Source organism: Diaphorina citri, unplaced genomic scaffold (assembly GCF_000475195.1).
Source record: "Diaphorina citri unplaced genomic scaffold, Diaci psyllid genome assembly version 1.1 scaffold27, whole genome shotgun sequence".
NCBI classification, from domain to species: domain Eukaryota; kingdom Metazoa; phylum Arthropoda; class Insecta; order Hemiptera; family Psyllidae; genus Diaphorina; species Diaphorina citri.
This window is the reverse complement of record NW_007377465.1, coordinates 293,917-311,072: the sequence shown is the minus strand read 5'-3', so window position 1 is coordinate 311,072 and position 17,156 is coordinate 293,917. Positions and strand designations below refer to the sequence as shown.

General features: G+C 39.3%; 1 protein-coding gene across 1 annotated transcript in view; it reads left to right on the top strand.

The window, feature by feature from the left end:
- LOC103510667 overlaps positions 1–17,156 on the top strand; it is a 56,997-nt gene that overhangs the window by 30,723 nt on the left and 9,118 nt on the right. The window contains exons 21-38 of the mRNA XM_026824530.1: positions 97–269; positions 1,392–1,604; positions 1,809–1,994; positions 3,052–3,131; positions 4,186–4,275; positions 5,387–5,575; positions 5,798–5,986; positions 7,355–7,497; positions 7,847–7,888; positions 10,656–10,830; positions 11,000–11,024; positions 12,119–12,308; positions 12,758–12,894; positions 13,409–13,578; positions 15,281–15,436; positions 15,657–15,849; positions 16,452–16,624; positions 16,908–17,084. Coding sequence (XP_026680331.1) covers positions 97–269; positions 1,392–1,604; positions 1,809–1,994; positions 3,052–3,131; positions 4,186–4,275; positions 5,387–5,575; positions 5,798–5,986; positions 7,355–7,497; positions 7,847–7,888; positions 10,656–10,830; positions 11,000–11,024; positions 12,119–12,308; positions 12,758–12,894; positions 13,409–13,578; positions 15,281–15,436; positions 15,657–15,849; positions 16,452–16,624; positions 16,908–17,084 — 2,701 coding nt within the window. The remainder of the gene's footprint in view (positions 1–96; positions 270–1,391; positions 1,605–1,808; positions 1,995–3,051; positions 3,132–4,185; positions 4,276–5,386; positions 5,576–5,797; positions 5,987–7,354; positions 7,498–7,846; positions 7,889–10,655; positions 10,831–10,999; positions 11,025–12,118; positions 12,309–12,757; positions 12,895–13,408; positions 13,579–15,280; positions 15,437–15,656; positions 15,850–16,451; positions 16,625–16,907; positions 17,085–17,156) is intronic.

Here is a 17,156-nt window from a genome sequence, read left to right as displayed (position 1 = left end):
GGAGAAAGAAGTGGAGAAGGATGAGAAAGATAAAGGTAAGGGGAGAGGTTCCAGATTTTTCCAGCTTAACTTCATACACAAAAAGCCCACTCTGAGATTTCCGGATATCCCATGGCGAAGATCCGGATGCCTATTTCAAAGCTCTGATCAATTCGTCCGGTAAGATGGTTCTCATTGACAAGCTCCTGCCTAAACTCAAGTCAGGGGGACATCGAGTACTTATCTTCTCGCAGATGGTTCGCTGTTTGGACATCCTAGAGGACTATCTGGTGTTTCGAAAGTAAGTGACATTTTAGTTTTATTCCGTAAGGAAATGACTTACTTAATGATCAATTCCTTTATATTAGTAAACAACAATTTTTAATAGAATAATAGACAATAGAAAGGGGGCGATTGGACATTTGGTCAAAAATCTTAAATGAAAGGTCCATCTAAGTTAAGATTAAGAAAAGTCCCTACAGTCTACTAAACAGTATCTCATAGATGATGTTGTAGCGGGTTCAGCTGTAGCCGAATGGTGATGGCAGAATATACATTAGTAAACAACAATTTTTAATAGAATAATACACAATAGAAAGGGGCGATTGGACATTTGGTCAAAAATCTTAAATGAAAGGTCCATCTAAGTTAAGAAAAGACAGTAAACAGTATCTCATTTTTAACTTTAACTCAATTTTTATTTTTTTTTTTTTTCTCAATCAACAATATACATCAATCCAGCTCCATCATCAAAACCATAAGGTTTCACAATCTGCCTAGTATCTCATGTAGGTATCCATCTTCGGGATGTAAATTTTATCAAACGAAATTTTAACTTTGCTTTGAGACTTGAATTTCATAATTTAGAATATTTGAGACTTTCACTCTTGACCAAATAATTTGGGATTCTGTTATTTTAGTTTTAATCCGATATTTTAGAAAAATGTTTCGTTCAATAATAGGATTGTCCTCTTATTTCCTTTACTAATAAAATTTCCATTTTCCTCTTCTCCATAATGTTCTGCATGTTTTATTTGATGTTTTGTGTTGAATTTAATTTAATTAGTGCATGCGTTAGTTAGGTGTTTTATTTTGTCTTCTAGTTTCTCTTTCTTTCCCTTTTTTTAGTGTTTTACATTTATTTTGAGTTGCCCTCTGTGTAGTATTTAGTTATTCTTTTTTATATACAGTCTTGGTTAAGGAGCAAAGTTGAACTTTGGGTCACTGCTTCATGTTTAAGAAAAGATGGAAATTAAGCCCTGGGGTTTAAGGAACTTTTTCGTTATTTTGGGGAGACTTAATGTACTTTACAGTACTATTCCTGTAAGGTAAGGAAAAGGAAGATTTCATTCTATTCTACTACTTTGTGACTAGTTATTAAGCCCATTTTTGATTTGTTCGCGTTTTTCAAGATCTCCCCTGGTCCTGCGCCCCGCGGCAAACGGAAAAAGCGGTTCAGAGAAGCGGCTCTGGCTGCAGCTGCAGCAACTGGTGGAGCCTCGGGGAAGAGGGAATATATGTCCGGGAGTCAGGCGGCTAAGGATCATGATCACTGGTCGAGAGAGGACAAGTTCGATGGGGATATATTCCTCGAGAACACGTACAGGAAGCATTTGAGCCGACACGCGAACAAGTAAGCATCGAATTATCTGTGGTAAAGCATAGAATAAAATACTTTGGTTTTCCTCCCCTGGTATTTGTTACTAACATTGTCCCATTGGTTTTGTTCTGTCTACAGAAAGTGGAACGGAAAGAGAAAATCGACCAAATCATCTTTTGTTTATTTTTCTTTTTTTCGTTTCTCTGTGTCGTACATTCTCGTCGTCTAGCAAGGACTGTTGAGTGATGCCGGAGCCCCGACCACCCCTCCTATCACCGCCCCTGCCACGCCTGCAATGAGTTCCCCGGGTGCCCCTCCTGCCCCCCTCATAACGCCGGGAGGTCTGGACATTACCTCGCTCATGAACACCAATCAGCCAGGCTGGGACTGGCAACAGCTGGCCATGTACCTTTGGGTTGGTATTTTGTTTTATTCTACCCTACCTTCTCTCTAACCTCCTTCCTCTATTCTTCCTCACATTTTGTCCCTTGTTTTTTCTTTCCCTCGTCCCTGATCTTTGAGTGTGAACAACTAAGTAATAGGGCAATTTTATTCCACCAAAATCCTACTAGAGAGGGTGTTTTCTCTATGTACCTACTAACATTACTTAACACTACAATGTTCAACATTTTGTCCTTTGTTTTTTCTTTGCCTCGTCCCTGATCTTTGAGTGTGAACAACTAATAGGGCAATTTTATTCCACCAAAATCCTACTAGAGAGGGTGTTTTCTCTATGTACCTACTAACATTACTTAACACTACAATGTTCAAGTACTAACACTATCCATCTTCGGGATGTAAATTTTATCAAACGAAATTTTAACTTTGCTTTGAGACTTGAATTTCATAATTAAGAATATTTGAGACTTTCACTCTTGACCAAAAAATTTGGGGTTCTGTTATTTTAGTTTTAATCCGATATTTTAGAAAAATGTTTCGTTCAATAATAGGATTGTCCTCCTTATTTCCTTTACTAATAAAATTTCCATTTTCCTCTTCTCCATAATGTTCTGCATGTTTTATTTGATGTTTTGTGTTGAATTTAATTTAATTAGTGCATGCGTTAGGTGTTTTATTTTGCCTTATAGTTTCTCTCTCTTTCCCTTTTTTGAGTGTTTTACATTTATTTTGAGTTGCCCTCTGTGTAGTATTTAGTTATTCTTTTTTATATTCAGTCTTGGTTAAGGAGCAAAGTTGAACTTTGGGTCACTGCTTCATGTTTAAGAAAAGATGGAAATTAAGCCCTGGGGTTTAAGGAACGACACATTCATATAAAACACGTACATATTCATTTGATGTTCAAGACAGTAGTAAATTTTTCAATTGTCTGGTTTTATTTCAGGAAAAGGAAATGCTTCTTATGAATGAACCTCGGCGCCGTACGCAGATCAAACGTTATGGACATGGGTGATGGCAGAATAAAGAAAAGATATATTTTATTTTCTGCCATACTCCGGGGTGATGGTCTCTAGCCATGTTTGATTGGCTCGCTTGATGGGGATATATTCCTCGAGAACACGTACAGGAAGCATTTGAGCCGACACGCGAACAAGTAAGCATCAAATTATCTGTGGTAAAGCATAGAATAAAATAATTTTGTTTTCCTGCTCGGATAACACTAATGTGGGTAACTACTGATTAAACTTCTCACAACTGATGAAACTTCCAGCAGCTAAGGGTAACATAACCTAAACTTGAAGGGCGTGCTTGCCCATTGGACCCTATAGGAATCTTGCCACTCATGTGCTTTTCTCTCTTCCGTGTGACAGAGTACTTTGTTTTCCTACTCGAATGAGACTAATGTGGGTAACTACATATCCTCACAAGCTCACAACTGATTAAACCTTCAACAGCTTTGGTTTTCCTGCTCGAATAACACTAATGTGGGCAACTACTGATTAAACTTCTCACAACTGATGAAACTTCCAGCAGCTAAGGATAACATAACCTAAACTTGAAGGGCATGCTTGCCTATTAGACCCTATACCCTATAGGAATCTTGTCACTCATGTGCTTTTCTCTCTTTGGTATTACAGAGTTGCATAGAATAAAGTACTTTGTTTTCCTACTCGAATGAGACTAATGTGGGTAACTACATATCCTCACAAGCTCACAACTGATTAAACCTTCAAATTTTGTTTTCCTGCTCGAATAACACTAATGTGGGTAACTACTGATTAAACTTCTCACAACTGATGAAACTTCCAGCAGCTAAGGATAACATAACCTAAACTTGAAGGGCGTGCTTGCCCATTGGACCATATAGGAATCTTGCCACTCACGTGCTTTTCTCTCTTCCGTGTTACAGAATAAAGTACTTTGTTTTCCTACTCGAATGAGACTAATGTGGGTAACTACATATCCTCACAAGCTCACAACTGATTAAACCTTCAACAGCTAGGGTTTCATTTAAGCTATAACATAACCTTAACTTAAAGGGCATGATTGCTCATTAGACCCTAGGTATAGTAATAGTAATAATAGTGCTTATTTATACTGTTCGCATAGGATTGAAAAGTCTCTTTACTCCAACAGTAGGCTACTAGTATTACTATGAAGGGTATAGGAATCACGCCACTCGTGCTTTTTTCTCTTCCGTGTTACAGAGTTCTATTGAGGATAAGAATGTTGCACTATATCAAAACTGAAATCATAGGCGATGTCGCTCAAGCTATCATGGATGGAACGCCTGCCAAGTAAGTGTAATTTAGTAAACGTTCAATAAACAAAGGAAATTTATTGATTAGTTATGGTTTACAGGATGTGCTTTTCTCTCCTTCGGTGTTACAGAGTTCTGTTGAGGATAAGAATGTTGCACTATATCAAAACTGAAATCATAGGCGATGTCGCTCAAGCCATCATGGATGGAACGCCTGCCAAGTAAGTGTAATTTAGTAAACGTTCAATAAACAAAGGAAATTTATTGATTAGTTATGGTTTACAGGGGGCTGTCAATGGGCTATTTTTTCGACTTTCAATTTATTATTATATTTTTTTTCTTTCAATATTTGAATCTCACCCTAAGCGTAATCTATGCTTCGAAGTTTTTTTCCTAAGACGAATTTAAACTTGGTTCAAGTTAGCTCTTGGATTAAGCAGTATGATGCTCGTCCTGAACCGCAGCCATAAGTGAGTTCTTCAGTTAACTGAACTACTCGTTAACTAGTATGATGAGAGATTATAAAATGCTGTTGTGAGAGATTATAAAATGGTGATTATAAATTTGTGTTGTGAGAGACTTATAAAATGGTGTGAGAGATTATAAAATGGTGATTATAAATTTCTGTTGTGAGAGATTTATAAAACGGTGTTGTGAGAAATTTTAAAATGGTGTTGTTAGAGATTATAAAATAGTGTTGTGAGAGATTATAAAATGGTGTTGTGAGATTATAAAATGGTGTTGTGTGTTTGTTCAACTTCAGCTCTCTCCCCATCAACCCGCCCGTACCTCACTGTGATCAAGCTCCCGCCCTCTTCAGTTAACTGAACTACTCGTTAACTAGTATGATGAGAGATTATAAAATGCTGTTGTGAGAGATTATAAAATGGTTTTGTGAGAGATTATAAAGTGGTCTTGTAAGAGATTATAAAATTGTATTGTGAGAGATTATAAAATGGGATTATAAGAGATTATAAAATGGTGATTATAAATTTGTGTTGTGAGAGATTTATAAAATGGTGTGAGAGATTATAAAATGGTGATTATAAATTTGTGTTGTGAGAGATTTATAAAACGGTGTTGTGAGAAATTTTAAAATGGTGTTGTGAGAGATTATAAAATGGTGTTGTGTGTCTGTTCAATTTCAGCTCTCTCCCCATCAACCCGCCCGTACCTCACTGTGATCAAGCTCCCGCCCCCTGGTGGGATCGTGAGGCAGACCGCTCTCTCATTGTGGGCACATTCAAGCATGGCTATGAACAGTACCACGCCATGCGAGGAGACCCTTGCCTCATCTTTCTATCCCGGGTGGGACCACCTCCCCCTCCTAATCCACTGTAAGTATTTAATCAGGGTGTCTACCAGACTGGAAAACCGGGAAAAGTCAGGGAATTTCATGGAGACTGGAAAAGTCAGGGAAAAGTGACTAAGCTGCTCTTACTTCCTGTTTAAACGTCCCTCAGCCAGAACTACTAGTATAATGAGAGATTATAAAAAGATGTGTGTTTGTTCAATAATGAGAGATTATAAAATGGTGTTGTGTGTTTGTTCAACTTCAGCTCTCTCCCCATCAACCCGCCCGTACCTCACTGTGATCAAGCTCCCGCCCCATGGTGGGATCGTGAGGCAGACCGCTCTCTCATTGTGGGCACATTCAAGCATGGCTATGAACAGTACCACGCCATGCGAGGAGACCCTTGCCTCATCTTCTTATCCCGCGTGGGACCACCTCCCCCTCCTAACCCACTGTAAGTATTTAATTCCTGCCTCGGTGGCGTAGTGTTCAAGACGTTCGCCTGGTAAACAGGAGGGCGTGGGTTCGATCCCAGCCGAGGCGTGGAATTTTATCCTCATTTATTTGAGAATTTGACCACATAATAATGGAGCTCTAAGGGTTAGGTAGTAGAGAACGTCTCCGGCGTTAACCTCGCCTAGTAGTTACCTTTCCCTCAAGAGTATATTATTATTATTTATTTTCTAAATCAAACAAAAACTCTTTGTAAACCAATTGTAATAACGGATGTTTTATCGCGAAATCGAAGAGATAGCTCTCGAACGAATCAACCTGCTCAGCAAAATACGACAGGTGAGTCATGATAAAGAGAACTACTCAGTGGACTACTCAGTCAATGAGTCGGATCTTACTCCCTATACGTACAGAGGTAAGAGGTTGCAGAGTGAGTTCCATGTTTTATCAAGTGTGAGATCAGAATGGGAGCCGTTCCGAGAACGAACCTTATCTGTTTAGGATAAAGTTCGCTCCGGGCGGAAATCGAACTCGCAACCTAGCGCTTACAAGGCAGGTTATTTTCCAAGCTAACTAGACTGGCAAGGTCATGCCTCAAAATGCACCATTATTAACCATCGTTTGAACTTTGGAAAAGCAGACGCGCTACCTTTCAAGCTAAACCTCTGTTCAAGCTCCTTGAACAGAGGTTTAAGAAGGAAATCTTTCATCTTACTCATGTCCTCTTCTCATTAGAACCCTTTACTTTATCTAAATTCTCGATATACCTACTCGTGTAAATATTCTAAATCAATGATAAATCTTGTCACAAATATTGTTCCCCAATTAACAGGCCTGGATAAATTTCATTACTTGATTTGGACTCGAACCACCAACCTCCAGATCCGAAGTCCAACGCATTAACCACTGCTCCACTGAGGGTGGTAATAAGCTTGCTACTGGATAAAACACATACCCTGATAATATCAGCAGAACTCCCTCGGAACTCAACAGAAATAATTTCATCCTGTTTCATTAGTTGTCCAATTATGATGAAGAAACCCTCAGAAGGCTCCTTTATGTGACACAAATAGAACTGGTTATTGTCTGTAAAGGATGTAGTACAGATTTGGTAACCCTGTCTCGGAGACAGTAGAAAAAAAAACTTCTTTTGGTGCCGTATTCTATTGAACGTTGGTAATCATGATGGCTAATTCATTTTTTGTCATGAGCTGCTTGGAGAAGCTGGCATACTTTTGTTGAACCATTGACTGAAATTTTGGATCCAGGATCCAGGATGTTCTTGGTATTCCTCTTTAATTAGAAGCTGATGGTATTTTACAACAGCAATAACAAAAAAATCTTCTAATGTCTACTTGTGTTCCGCTAGGGATGGAGGCACTTGTTACTATCAGTGTATGGCACGCGGTATGCTGACAGGTCCAGGGCCCCAGGGGCTAGGCAGTGGTCTGGCTGAACGTAACGCCTGGGAGGGCAAAGACACTCCGTCCCGCGAGTGTCTCTGGATCATAGGTAGGTACTATTTGAGTAGTCCTGTTCCAAAAGTGGACATTTTTAGGGAAAAGACAAAAAACTCATATCTTTTGAAACAAGCAGCCGATTAGTTTTGGTATTGAAAAAAGCCTTTATTTATTCAAATTTATTTCAGACTTTATTTATTCAAAGAATTCTCTTCTCTGAGCTCTTCCACCCAAACACTCTTTCAGATGAGTTGAAATGTTCAAGTCCCATCTCAAAAGAGTTCCCTTGTACCCAAGAAGGGTGCCATTCAAAATATTAACCGAGTACTCTTTCTTTATTATACAAGTAGACTTTATTCCTTTATTAATTTTCCTATATTAATGCTACTTGACATTCCTAGTATCCGGTTTAGAAAACGCTCAAGCTACTCCAGAAGGCCAAGGTACGTGAAAGGGTTGCTCTCTGTGTTTTTACGTCTTTTTATTTCTCTCTCTCTCTGTTGTGTCCCTTTTCACTCCTCGAAAGTGGTCACTTTAACATCCCCCCTTCTCCTGGTTCTTCCTACATCCTTTTGGTCACCGTTTGAAAGCTGATGGCGATATTACACATTGCACTTCTGTCGAGAGGCTAAAATGTAGATTTTTGTACTGACGAAGTGCAGAAAATATGGCTCTTAGCTTCTCGAGAGATGGATGGTTTTCTCCTATTTCATATTGAAAATATTTGAGAAGCCGGGTCAACCCTTCTTGCCATGTGGTGAATGATCAAGAAGTGATGAGTTTAAAGTTCGAAAGTGGAGTCAATATGGCCCCAGGCTTTGAACTGAGGCTTATTCCACGAAGGATTTCTCTTCAAAACTGCCCATCTTTTATTACTCTTGACAAAATTGACAACAGGTACGATGTTGGGATTTAGAAATTCAAGAAGTCCTTTGTGGAATGGGCCTATGGACACGTTTTTTGCACCATTTTTTGAATCAAGCATAAATTACAAACTTCATTTCCATTGTGAGAAGAGAGAAAAGAAAGAAAGAAACACGATCACTAATCATTCTGGTTCTGGAATGGGCCTCTATGGACACGTTTTTTGTACCATTTTGTGAATCAAGCATAAATTACAAACTTCATTTCCATTGTGAGAAGAGAGAAAAGAAAGAAAGAAACACGATCACTAATCATTCTGGTTCTTCCTAAGAAAAATGTTAAAGTGACTCCCTATGACAATGTGTCTCTGTGTGTTGTAGTTTTTCTTTGTAGGTATTTTCTTCTTCTTTACTTCTGCTTCTTCTTTTATGTTGTTTCTTCGTATTTCTGTTTTGCACTTGTGTGCTCTCCTTTCTCAACTTTTAGTTTATTTATTTAGAATGAGGTGGGGGTAGAAAAATCACCTTAAGTAGTAATCAGTAGTTGATGAAATTGATTTGAGCGTATCTGAAGGTCCAAAATGAAGAGGTTTTTTTTTATTACCTCTTGGGGGAAAAAAATCTTGGATTTATGAAACCCAAATATACGTTCCCCTACTATTACCTCTTTTGAAGGTAAAAAAAATCTTGGATTTATGAAACCCAAATATACGTTGCCCTACTATTACCTCTTTTGAAGGTACCTTGGGGTTCTATTGGTTGGTCAGGGGACCACATAGATCAACATTTCACCTAGTTGGACCTTTCTTGGTAGAACTATTTCTTTCCCCCTACTCTAACATTGTCAATGTTTTCGAATGTTTAGACGGAATGAGTGCCTTACATGTGTGTGTTCCGTGTTTTTTCTCTTTCATTTCTCTCTCTCCTTAGATACTCTCATTTTCTTTCCTCTTACACTGAGAAAAAAATAAACAGGGTGTTGGAAGAACTCTAATGTCACAGGAAGCTTGACACTCTTAAATAGCATTCCAACACTCTGCAGGAGGGGAAATAACCCAATAAGGCGGATTTCACATTTAGACTGCAACTTGTAGTATACGACAATTTTTATGTTGAGGGCTACATAGTCTTAACATGAAAATTGCCGTATACTACAAGTTGCTGTCTAGATGTGAAAGCCACCTAAAAGAGTTCTTCCACCCTAAGGCTAAAAATAGAGCGGAGCAAAGAGCTCTTAGAGCATTGAGCTTTTCAGCTCGATGCGGTTGAATTCGTCGCTTCCCTGTTTAGACTACCGGGGTAAAGGAACTTTTTAGTCTCATTCGAGCAGGATAAACAAGGTATATTCCATTCCCGTCACGTGCTCGGTGCTATTTGCTCTCCGCTCCTGTCTTTTTAGCCATAGTCTCCTAAAACTTGTGGCACCCTATCGAGCCACTTTTTCTCAGTGTAATCTCTTTCCCCTTTTGTTTATTTTTCTTTCAGGTTTTTTTTATTACCTCTTGGGGAAAAAAATCTTGGATTTATGAAACCCAAATATACGTTCTCCTACTATTACCTCTTTTGAAGGTACCTTGGGGTTCTATTGGTTGGTCAGGGGACCACATAGATTAACATTTCACCTAGTTGGACCTTTTCTTGGTAGAACTATTTCTTTCCCCCCACTCTAACATTGTCGATGTTTTCGAATGTTTAGACGGAATGAGTGCCTTACATGTGTGTGTTCCGTGTTTTTTTCTCTTTCATTTCTCTCTCTCCTTAGATACTCTCATTTTCTTTCCTCTTACACTGAGAAAAAAATAATCAGGGTGTTGGAAGAACTCTAATGTCACAGGAAGCTTGACACTCTTAAATAGCATTCCAACACTCTGACAGGGGAAATAACCCAATAAGGCGGATTTCACATCTAGACTGCAACTTGTATTATACGACAATTTTCATGTTGAGGGCTACATAGTCTTATTGGCCTGTTGAGTCTGTTCACACTTAAACTTCAAGTTTAAGCAAGTTTAAGTGTGAACAGGCCAATAAGACTATGTAGTCCTCAACATGAAAATTGCCGTATACTACAAGTTGCAGTCTAGATGTGAAATCCACCTAAAAGAGTTCTTCCACCCTAAGGCTAAAAATAGAGCGGAGCGAAGAGCTTAGAGCATTGAGCTTTTCAGCTCGATGCGGTTGAATTCGTCGCTTCCCTGTTTAGACTACCGGGGTAAAGGATAAAGGAACTTTTTAGTCTCTACCACTGGACCAACCGTGGACCAATTATTTGAGTCATATTCTTATTGTGGGCAAATCTGCCGCAGATTTTCCGCAATGTAAGCACCTGTACGGTTTGTTTTCAGAGCGGGCAGCTACGGTAATGCCACAACACAGGAAGGCTGCCGTAAGTGTGACTGTAATAGCCATGGCAATTCCGTACTGGGGGTGTGTGATTCCATCACAGGAGAATGCATATGTCAGGATAACACACAGGGCAAGAACTGTGAACGATGTCTGCCTGGCTATTATGGAGATCCCACGTAAGTCTTACCAGATTTTATTTTTATTTAAACCAAGAAATGGCGGGGAGAAAAAAAATTCAATGTTGTGAAATTTAAAAGTATGATGAAGGAACACTTTTTGTTCCAATATTTTCTTCAATGCCCATTTTAAATTCTGAAAAATTCTGCAAATCTTTGAGCGAAGTAGATTCTTCGATGATGTCATCATTTTGGTACGTTTCTTCACTCTTTGGTAGTTCAACAAAAAGATGACTTTCGCTTGATTCATTGTTTAGTATGTCTGTGGACATTGTGGTATATGTGGACAAGGATGTGGATACATCAGTGTCCTTTTCTTTCTCTTCTATATTTTGTTCTAATGATTCAGACTCTTTCCTTACATCTTGTTTCTTATTTTCACAAAACTCTTCTTGAATATCAGCTTTACTCTGTTTTGATCCATTATCTTGTGTGCTTCTTCCTCTTTTGATATAATTAGACATGGCGCTGTTTCTGGTCATTTCAGGATGTAGACTCTGTTTGTCATTAACTCGTTCTTTTGTAGATGATAATTCACTGTTATTTCCAATGCAGCTGTCGCGATGTACAGTGCTACTACTGTACATTTTCAATGCTTCATTGTATGCATTTTGAAAACAACCAGCGTCATACATTGGCTTTAGTAATCCCTTATCAATCTAACAAATAGTTACAAGCCTCTCAATAGGGAAGCGTTAAAACAAAAATAACATAATGAAAAAGTTAAAAACACTTGACCATGATTAAAACAACGCAGGTTACAATTACAATGATTGAATGATTAGAATTCCAATGAAGTTCAACATTAGAAGAGCCAAATTATTTCTGATCAGTCGAGAGTATGGTGGCAAAATATGCCATAGAAGGCAATAACGTGAAAAATTAAAATACTGCCTTGGTGGCCAGTGAACGTAAGCGCTAGGTCGCGGGTTCGATTCCCGCCTGGGGCGGATTTTATCCTAAACAAATGAGGTTCGTTCTCGGCACAGCTGTCTTTCTCGCTTTCGGAATGGTAAGACCTTAGCCCTTTTCAAAAGAAGATCAACTTTAATTTTCAATACAGTCTTGCGATCGACTTACCTAATGAGAGACTAGACTCTGATTTTGGTCCACAAGTTTGGAGTAATAGGGTGTGTAATTCTCTCTTCAATTTCGGGACGATAAGACCTTAGCAGTTAGATACAGTTCCCTCTGTCAAACCTCTTCAAAAAAGAAAAAAAAAGTACCATAATAAAAAACAGCCTCTCTCAACTTATACCATAATCTTCTCTCTACTTACTGTTTTCAGACCTCCCCCTCTCCTCCCCCTGTAGCAGGCCACACCCTAACTCTGCGCCGCTCTGAGGACAAGGAAGAAGAAAGCTTGATCCTGATTGGTGGATTCAGTCCGCGGCATGGCTTCCTCAAACATGTGTGGGAGTATAACTGGGACAACAACTCCTGGATGACCTTGGAAACTTCGGGCAACGGACCTCTAGGTAAACGAAAATCAAATCAAAAATCATGAATTTTTGTGGTAAAGCAAAGAGCTTTTTCACTACTTTGTGGGTATCACAGCATTACAAGTCTTTCATTTACTCAATCATCATATTTATCATCGCTTGTTTCTTTTGACTTGTACTGCCGCGAATGGTCGCAACTCACTTGTCCTCACGAGGCTGAGTGCACCCCAAACTCCAAGCACAGAGCCGGGAATCGAACCCGGGACCTACGGAGTGCAAGCCTAGTGTGATACTCACTCGGCCATGAAGGCGCCTTCCTTCCCTGACATGTGCTGTATCAATTTTTCTTCTTCTTCTTCTTCTTCTTCTTCTTCTTCTTCTTCTTCTTCTTCTTCTTCTTTTTCTTCTTTTATGTCATCTAGTTTTATAAATACATCAGTTTTTTTATAAATATCATAATACCATTATGTTTGTTTGAATTCCAGGTATCTACGGCCACAGTACCGTATTCCATGTGCAGTCTCAAAGTTTCTACGTGTTCGGTGGTTACACATATGCCGTCAATAGAACCTTCATTTCAGATCGCCTCTACGCGTTCCATTACCCGACCAAAACTTGGACCGTCCTGCCTATCTAAGTTGTATTTTGAGTATTTTCCTCTCGGAATTTCGCCCCTTTTTGGTGTGATATCGCTTATATTAAACCATAGAAAATTCAAGATGGCGCGACACGAAGCACCAACCTCCAGATCTCAAGTCCATTATGCTAAGGCCAGCAACTCACTATCAGGTATCAGGTAGACCTGATCAGGTGTAAGGTCTAGCTGATAGTGAGTGGCTGGCCTAAGGAATACACCACATAATATGATAATATTATTAGGTACCTACCTATTAGTTCAGCTCTTTTTTATGACTTACCATCTCATTACTTTAGGAATCGGAACTTTAATTGAGAGTATAATTGATACTTTACTGTTTAATTAATTAATTTACCTTTAAACAATAACGAAATTCGGTGTCAAATAAATAAGTTCCACTGTTTTATTAATTCCAGGGTGTGTGTTTTATTGTAATTAATTTTCTTTTAAATAACGAAATCCAGAGCCCAATAAATTAATTCCACATTATTCATTCCAGGGCGTGTGTACAGAAGGATCTCTCAATAGCCCCTCGTCAGGGCCTGAAAGTTCTACTTGTGATATTCTGTTCTATCAGACTTACCCTGATCAAGTGATTGAAGTCAATAATAACGATAGCTTCTCTTGGAACTTCCACGGAGCAAACACAAAAGAACCGTACTGTGTTTTGTAAACAAACGACAATAAGGAAATAGTTTGAGGAAATGATTTCGAAAGGTTTCGATCAGTTTTAATTTAGACACTGTCTGAGTTCCTGGTTTTTTGGTGTTCTGTTTGAAAAAGTTGTGCTAAAAAATCAGTCGGGAGTTTGAAGGAGAAAGCTGTTTGAAAAAGAGAACTAGAAGAAGACATTGAAGAACTGGAAGCAATACCAAAAAGTAAGTATTACCTAGGTTTAACACAAAGTACATAGAAAACTAACATGTTTTCTAGGTACTTTGTGCCAGCTTAGTTAGCTTGGACGGTACCGCTTAGTCTGCCTTGTAAGCGCTAGGTCGCGGGCTTGATGCCCGTCCAGGGCGGATTTTATGAACGGATAAGGTTCGTTGTCGGAACGACTGGGTCACTTTTAGATATAAAATTCTCAATCAAGCATTTCTTACCTGATTAGCCGAATGTTAAAACCACTCTACATTTCGTGATGGTGACATTGGACCTTATTATTTTTGTTGTTATTGATTTTACTTAATTCATAGTTTTGTTTTGCTTTGTATGAGCAAAAGCGTTGGTATTATTTCTCCCTCGTTTTTTGATGTGTTTAATTTTTGGCAGCAGAGGCGTATATACTTCTTCGGGCCCCGCAAGATTTCGCTTAAGGCCCCCCTGGATCAATATATTGATGGGGGGTGCTCCACGTAATAGGTTTTTGGGGCCCTTGAATGTGCCCCTCTGGGGCCTTTCGCACCTTGGGGGCTCTAAGGGTTGAATATACGCCAGTAACATCGAACAAATTAATGGTACAATCTCCATTCGACCTAATAAATTAATTCTGGCTTTCTCCTATCCTGTCTTCCTTCTCTCTTCGCTTTCCGAACGATAAGACCTTGGCATTTCCCTCTAACCTCTTTAAAAAAAAAAAAATGTCCACTGACAGAACTAGTACATATGTGACCTCAGCTATTACCTCTATCTGTGACCTGAGCCATTACCTCTATCTGTGAACGCAACCATTATTATCAGCTATCCCAATATTTTTCGTCCTTAGCTACATATGTAAATTGTTTCTTGTCTGGTGTCAGATCTTCCTTCCCCATTGATCTCAATTGAGTCCTTCCTGAATTAAAACTAAAGCCACCTTGCTCTCTTCCTGGAATTTCAACTATCCTCACGAGGCTGAGTGCACCCCGATGTCCCAGATCGTCACCCGTCCAGATACTAACCACGCACAATTGACGCAAAAAACACGTCGCTAGGAAACCGTACCTTTACGGTGTTATTTTGACATTTAATCAAAACATTTGAATTTTGAGATCATGTTATAGAAGCCAGAGTCGGAATTAGAAATGTGTGAAGAGTGAGTGAAATAAAAAAAGAACTTCTCTTTTCAGTGAACTACTCGGTGAATGAATCAGATCCTAACTCCCTAGACCTAGTGGGAGTTAAAGAGTTTAGGATCTGACTCATAGGCTGAGTAATCCTTTTTCATAACTCACTCAGTCCTTTCTTTTCTCTGGACAAGAAACCCAAGCAAAGTTGTTTCTGCTTTGTTTAATTCTAAATCACCATCAACCTCCTCATTTCCTTTCTCTCACAGATTTATATAAAATAAAGTTAAAGACAATAATAATCTACAAGTAATCCGCAACATTAATAGTAAATAATTTAATAAAATATAACGTGTGTATAATAAATTAACAGAGCCTGATTTTAGTATTGCCTCGTGTGTGGTGGCGTGGAAAGCAAAGCAAGCAGCAGATCTGCAGCGTGCCAGGAGACGTCATGTGGTAGAGATGATGACCCTGGCGAGGAGACCCTTCGCCACTGTCTCTGTGTGTCTTGCCTCCCCTCATCATAGGAGGAGGGGAAGGTCACGAGGTGAGGTGGGCACAATTCTTGGATACTAAGTTACTGAGGTCAATTAATAGTACTTCAAGGCCCGAAAGTAAGGCTCTTTTATTATAGGGCTTTACCGTCTTAATTATTGGTACTTAAGGCCCAAAGGTAAGGAAGGCTCTTTTACTAAAGGCGTTTTCCATATTTTTCTTTTGTCTTAAACATACTGATGACGAATGTGTTTTATTTCAAAGGAAATATCTGGGCTGCTCCTACTGCGCTGTCTTGCGCACCGATAAACACTTCTGCTATGATAACGGACCGGACTCGCGGGATCCCTGTTATAATCAGAACGGCACTACGACGACTAACAACGGCCAGATATGTAACGCCCAGTGGTTGATGAATAGGAGATGTCAGGATGCCGTCACCTGTACGGAATGTCTGGCCAGGTGGCCTATACACTGGAACCAAGAACTTTTCACCAACCTTTTTTGCCCCTAACAGCCTGTTAACTTAACGGCCCTGTTAAGCTTATACAAATCAAATGGAGCCTTAACAGGCCTTCTAGGGCCTGAAAAAAAAAGGAAGATAAAAAACTCCTTTCTGCTCTTCAGGAGTTTCCTCTATAAAGCGTACAAAGAGTACAAAGTTGGCGAGACTCTAGGACCAAGAACAGGTATGTAATAGGAAATAATTTATGCATGATATTCTCACTGTCGAACGCCAACCTAGTTTGAGTTGAAAATTGACCTCAGTATTCAGTTTGCCGAAAGGAAAATAACTTAATGTCTACGCGGTTGACGAAACTTTTGGTAGAAGAATATAAAAAGATTATGCTTATAATATAAGCCTTATCTTAAGTTGTATTTTTCTTTCGGAAACACCAAAAGAGGGCAAACGAGCTTCAGAAAGGGAGAAAGTGGGAAAGGAAAATACGATTTTTTTTATTGTTATTATTATTTATTTTGTGGTAAACGACAATCGACAATACTGCTACTGCATTCAATTTGTTCGTGGTCTAATTCTCGTTTTATTTCCATCATCAGCCGTGCAAGTGGTGTGCAAACTGCGGGCGCGGGCACTGTATTCCGGAGAGTGTGGCCTGTGATTCCGGTAACAAGTGTACGTCCGTGCGTAATGTGAACACCTGTAAGGAGTTGCAATGTGCAGCATCGGACTGTAACAAGTGTCAGGAATCATCCAGCTGCTTCTGGACCAGGTATGGCCGAAAAGTGACCGTTTTCTATTTCCTCTTGTGTTTTTTGGAAAAGTATGGTTAGAAAATTTCCGCCCTGGCCGGAATTTGAACCCAGCACCTCTGGGTCATTAGTCAGTGTTCTTGACCACTCAGCTTTTTCATCAGACCCTATAGGAATCTTGCTACTTACTCATGTGCTTTTCTCTCTTCCGTGTTACAGAGTACTTTGTTTTCCTACTCGAATGAGACTAATGTGGGTAACTACATATCCTCACAAGCTCACAACTGATTAAACCTTCAACAGGTTGGTTTTGTTCTGTCTACAGAAAGTGGAACGGAAAGAGAAAATCGACCAAATCATCAAGGAGCGAGAGAGACAGAGACTGGAAGTTCATCAGAAGAAATGGTCGAGACGAGAGGAGCAAGATTTCTATCGTACTGTGTCTACCTATGGAGTGGAATATGACAGAGTGAAGAATAGGTATGCATTTGAATTTGAATCTACCAAGATTAAAATCATTCCAGAGGTAGTTAATGAAGTACAATAGAACCA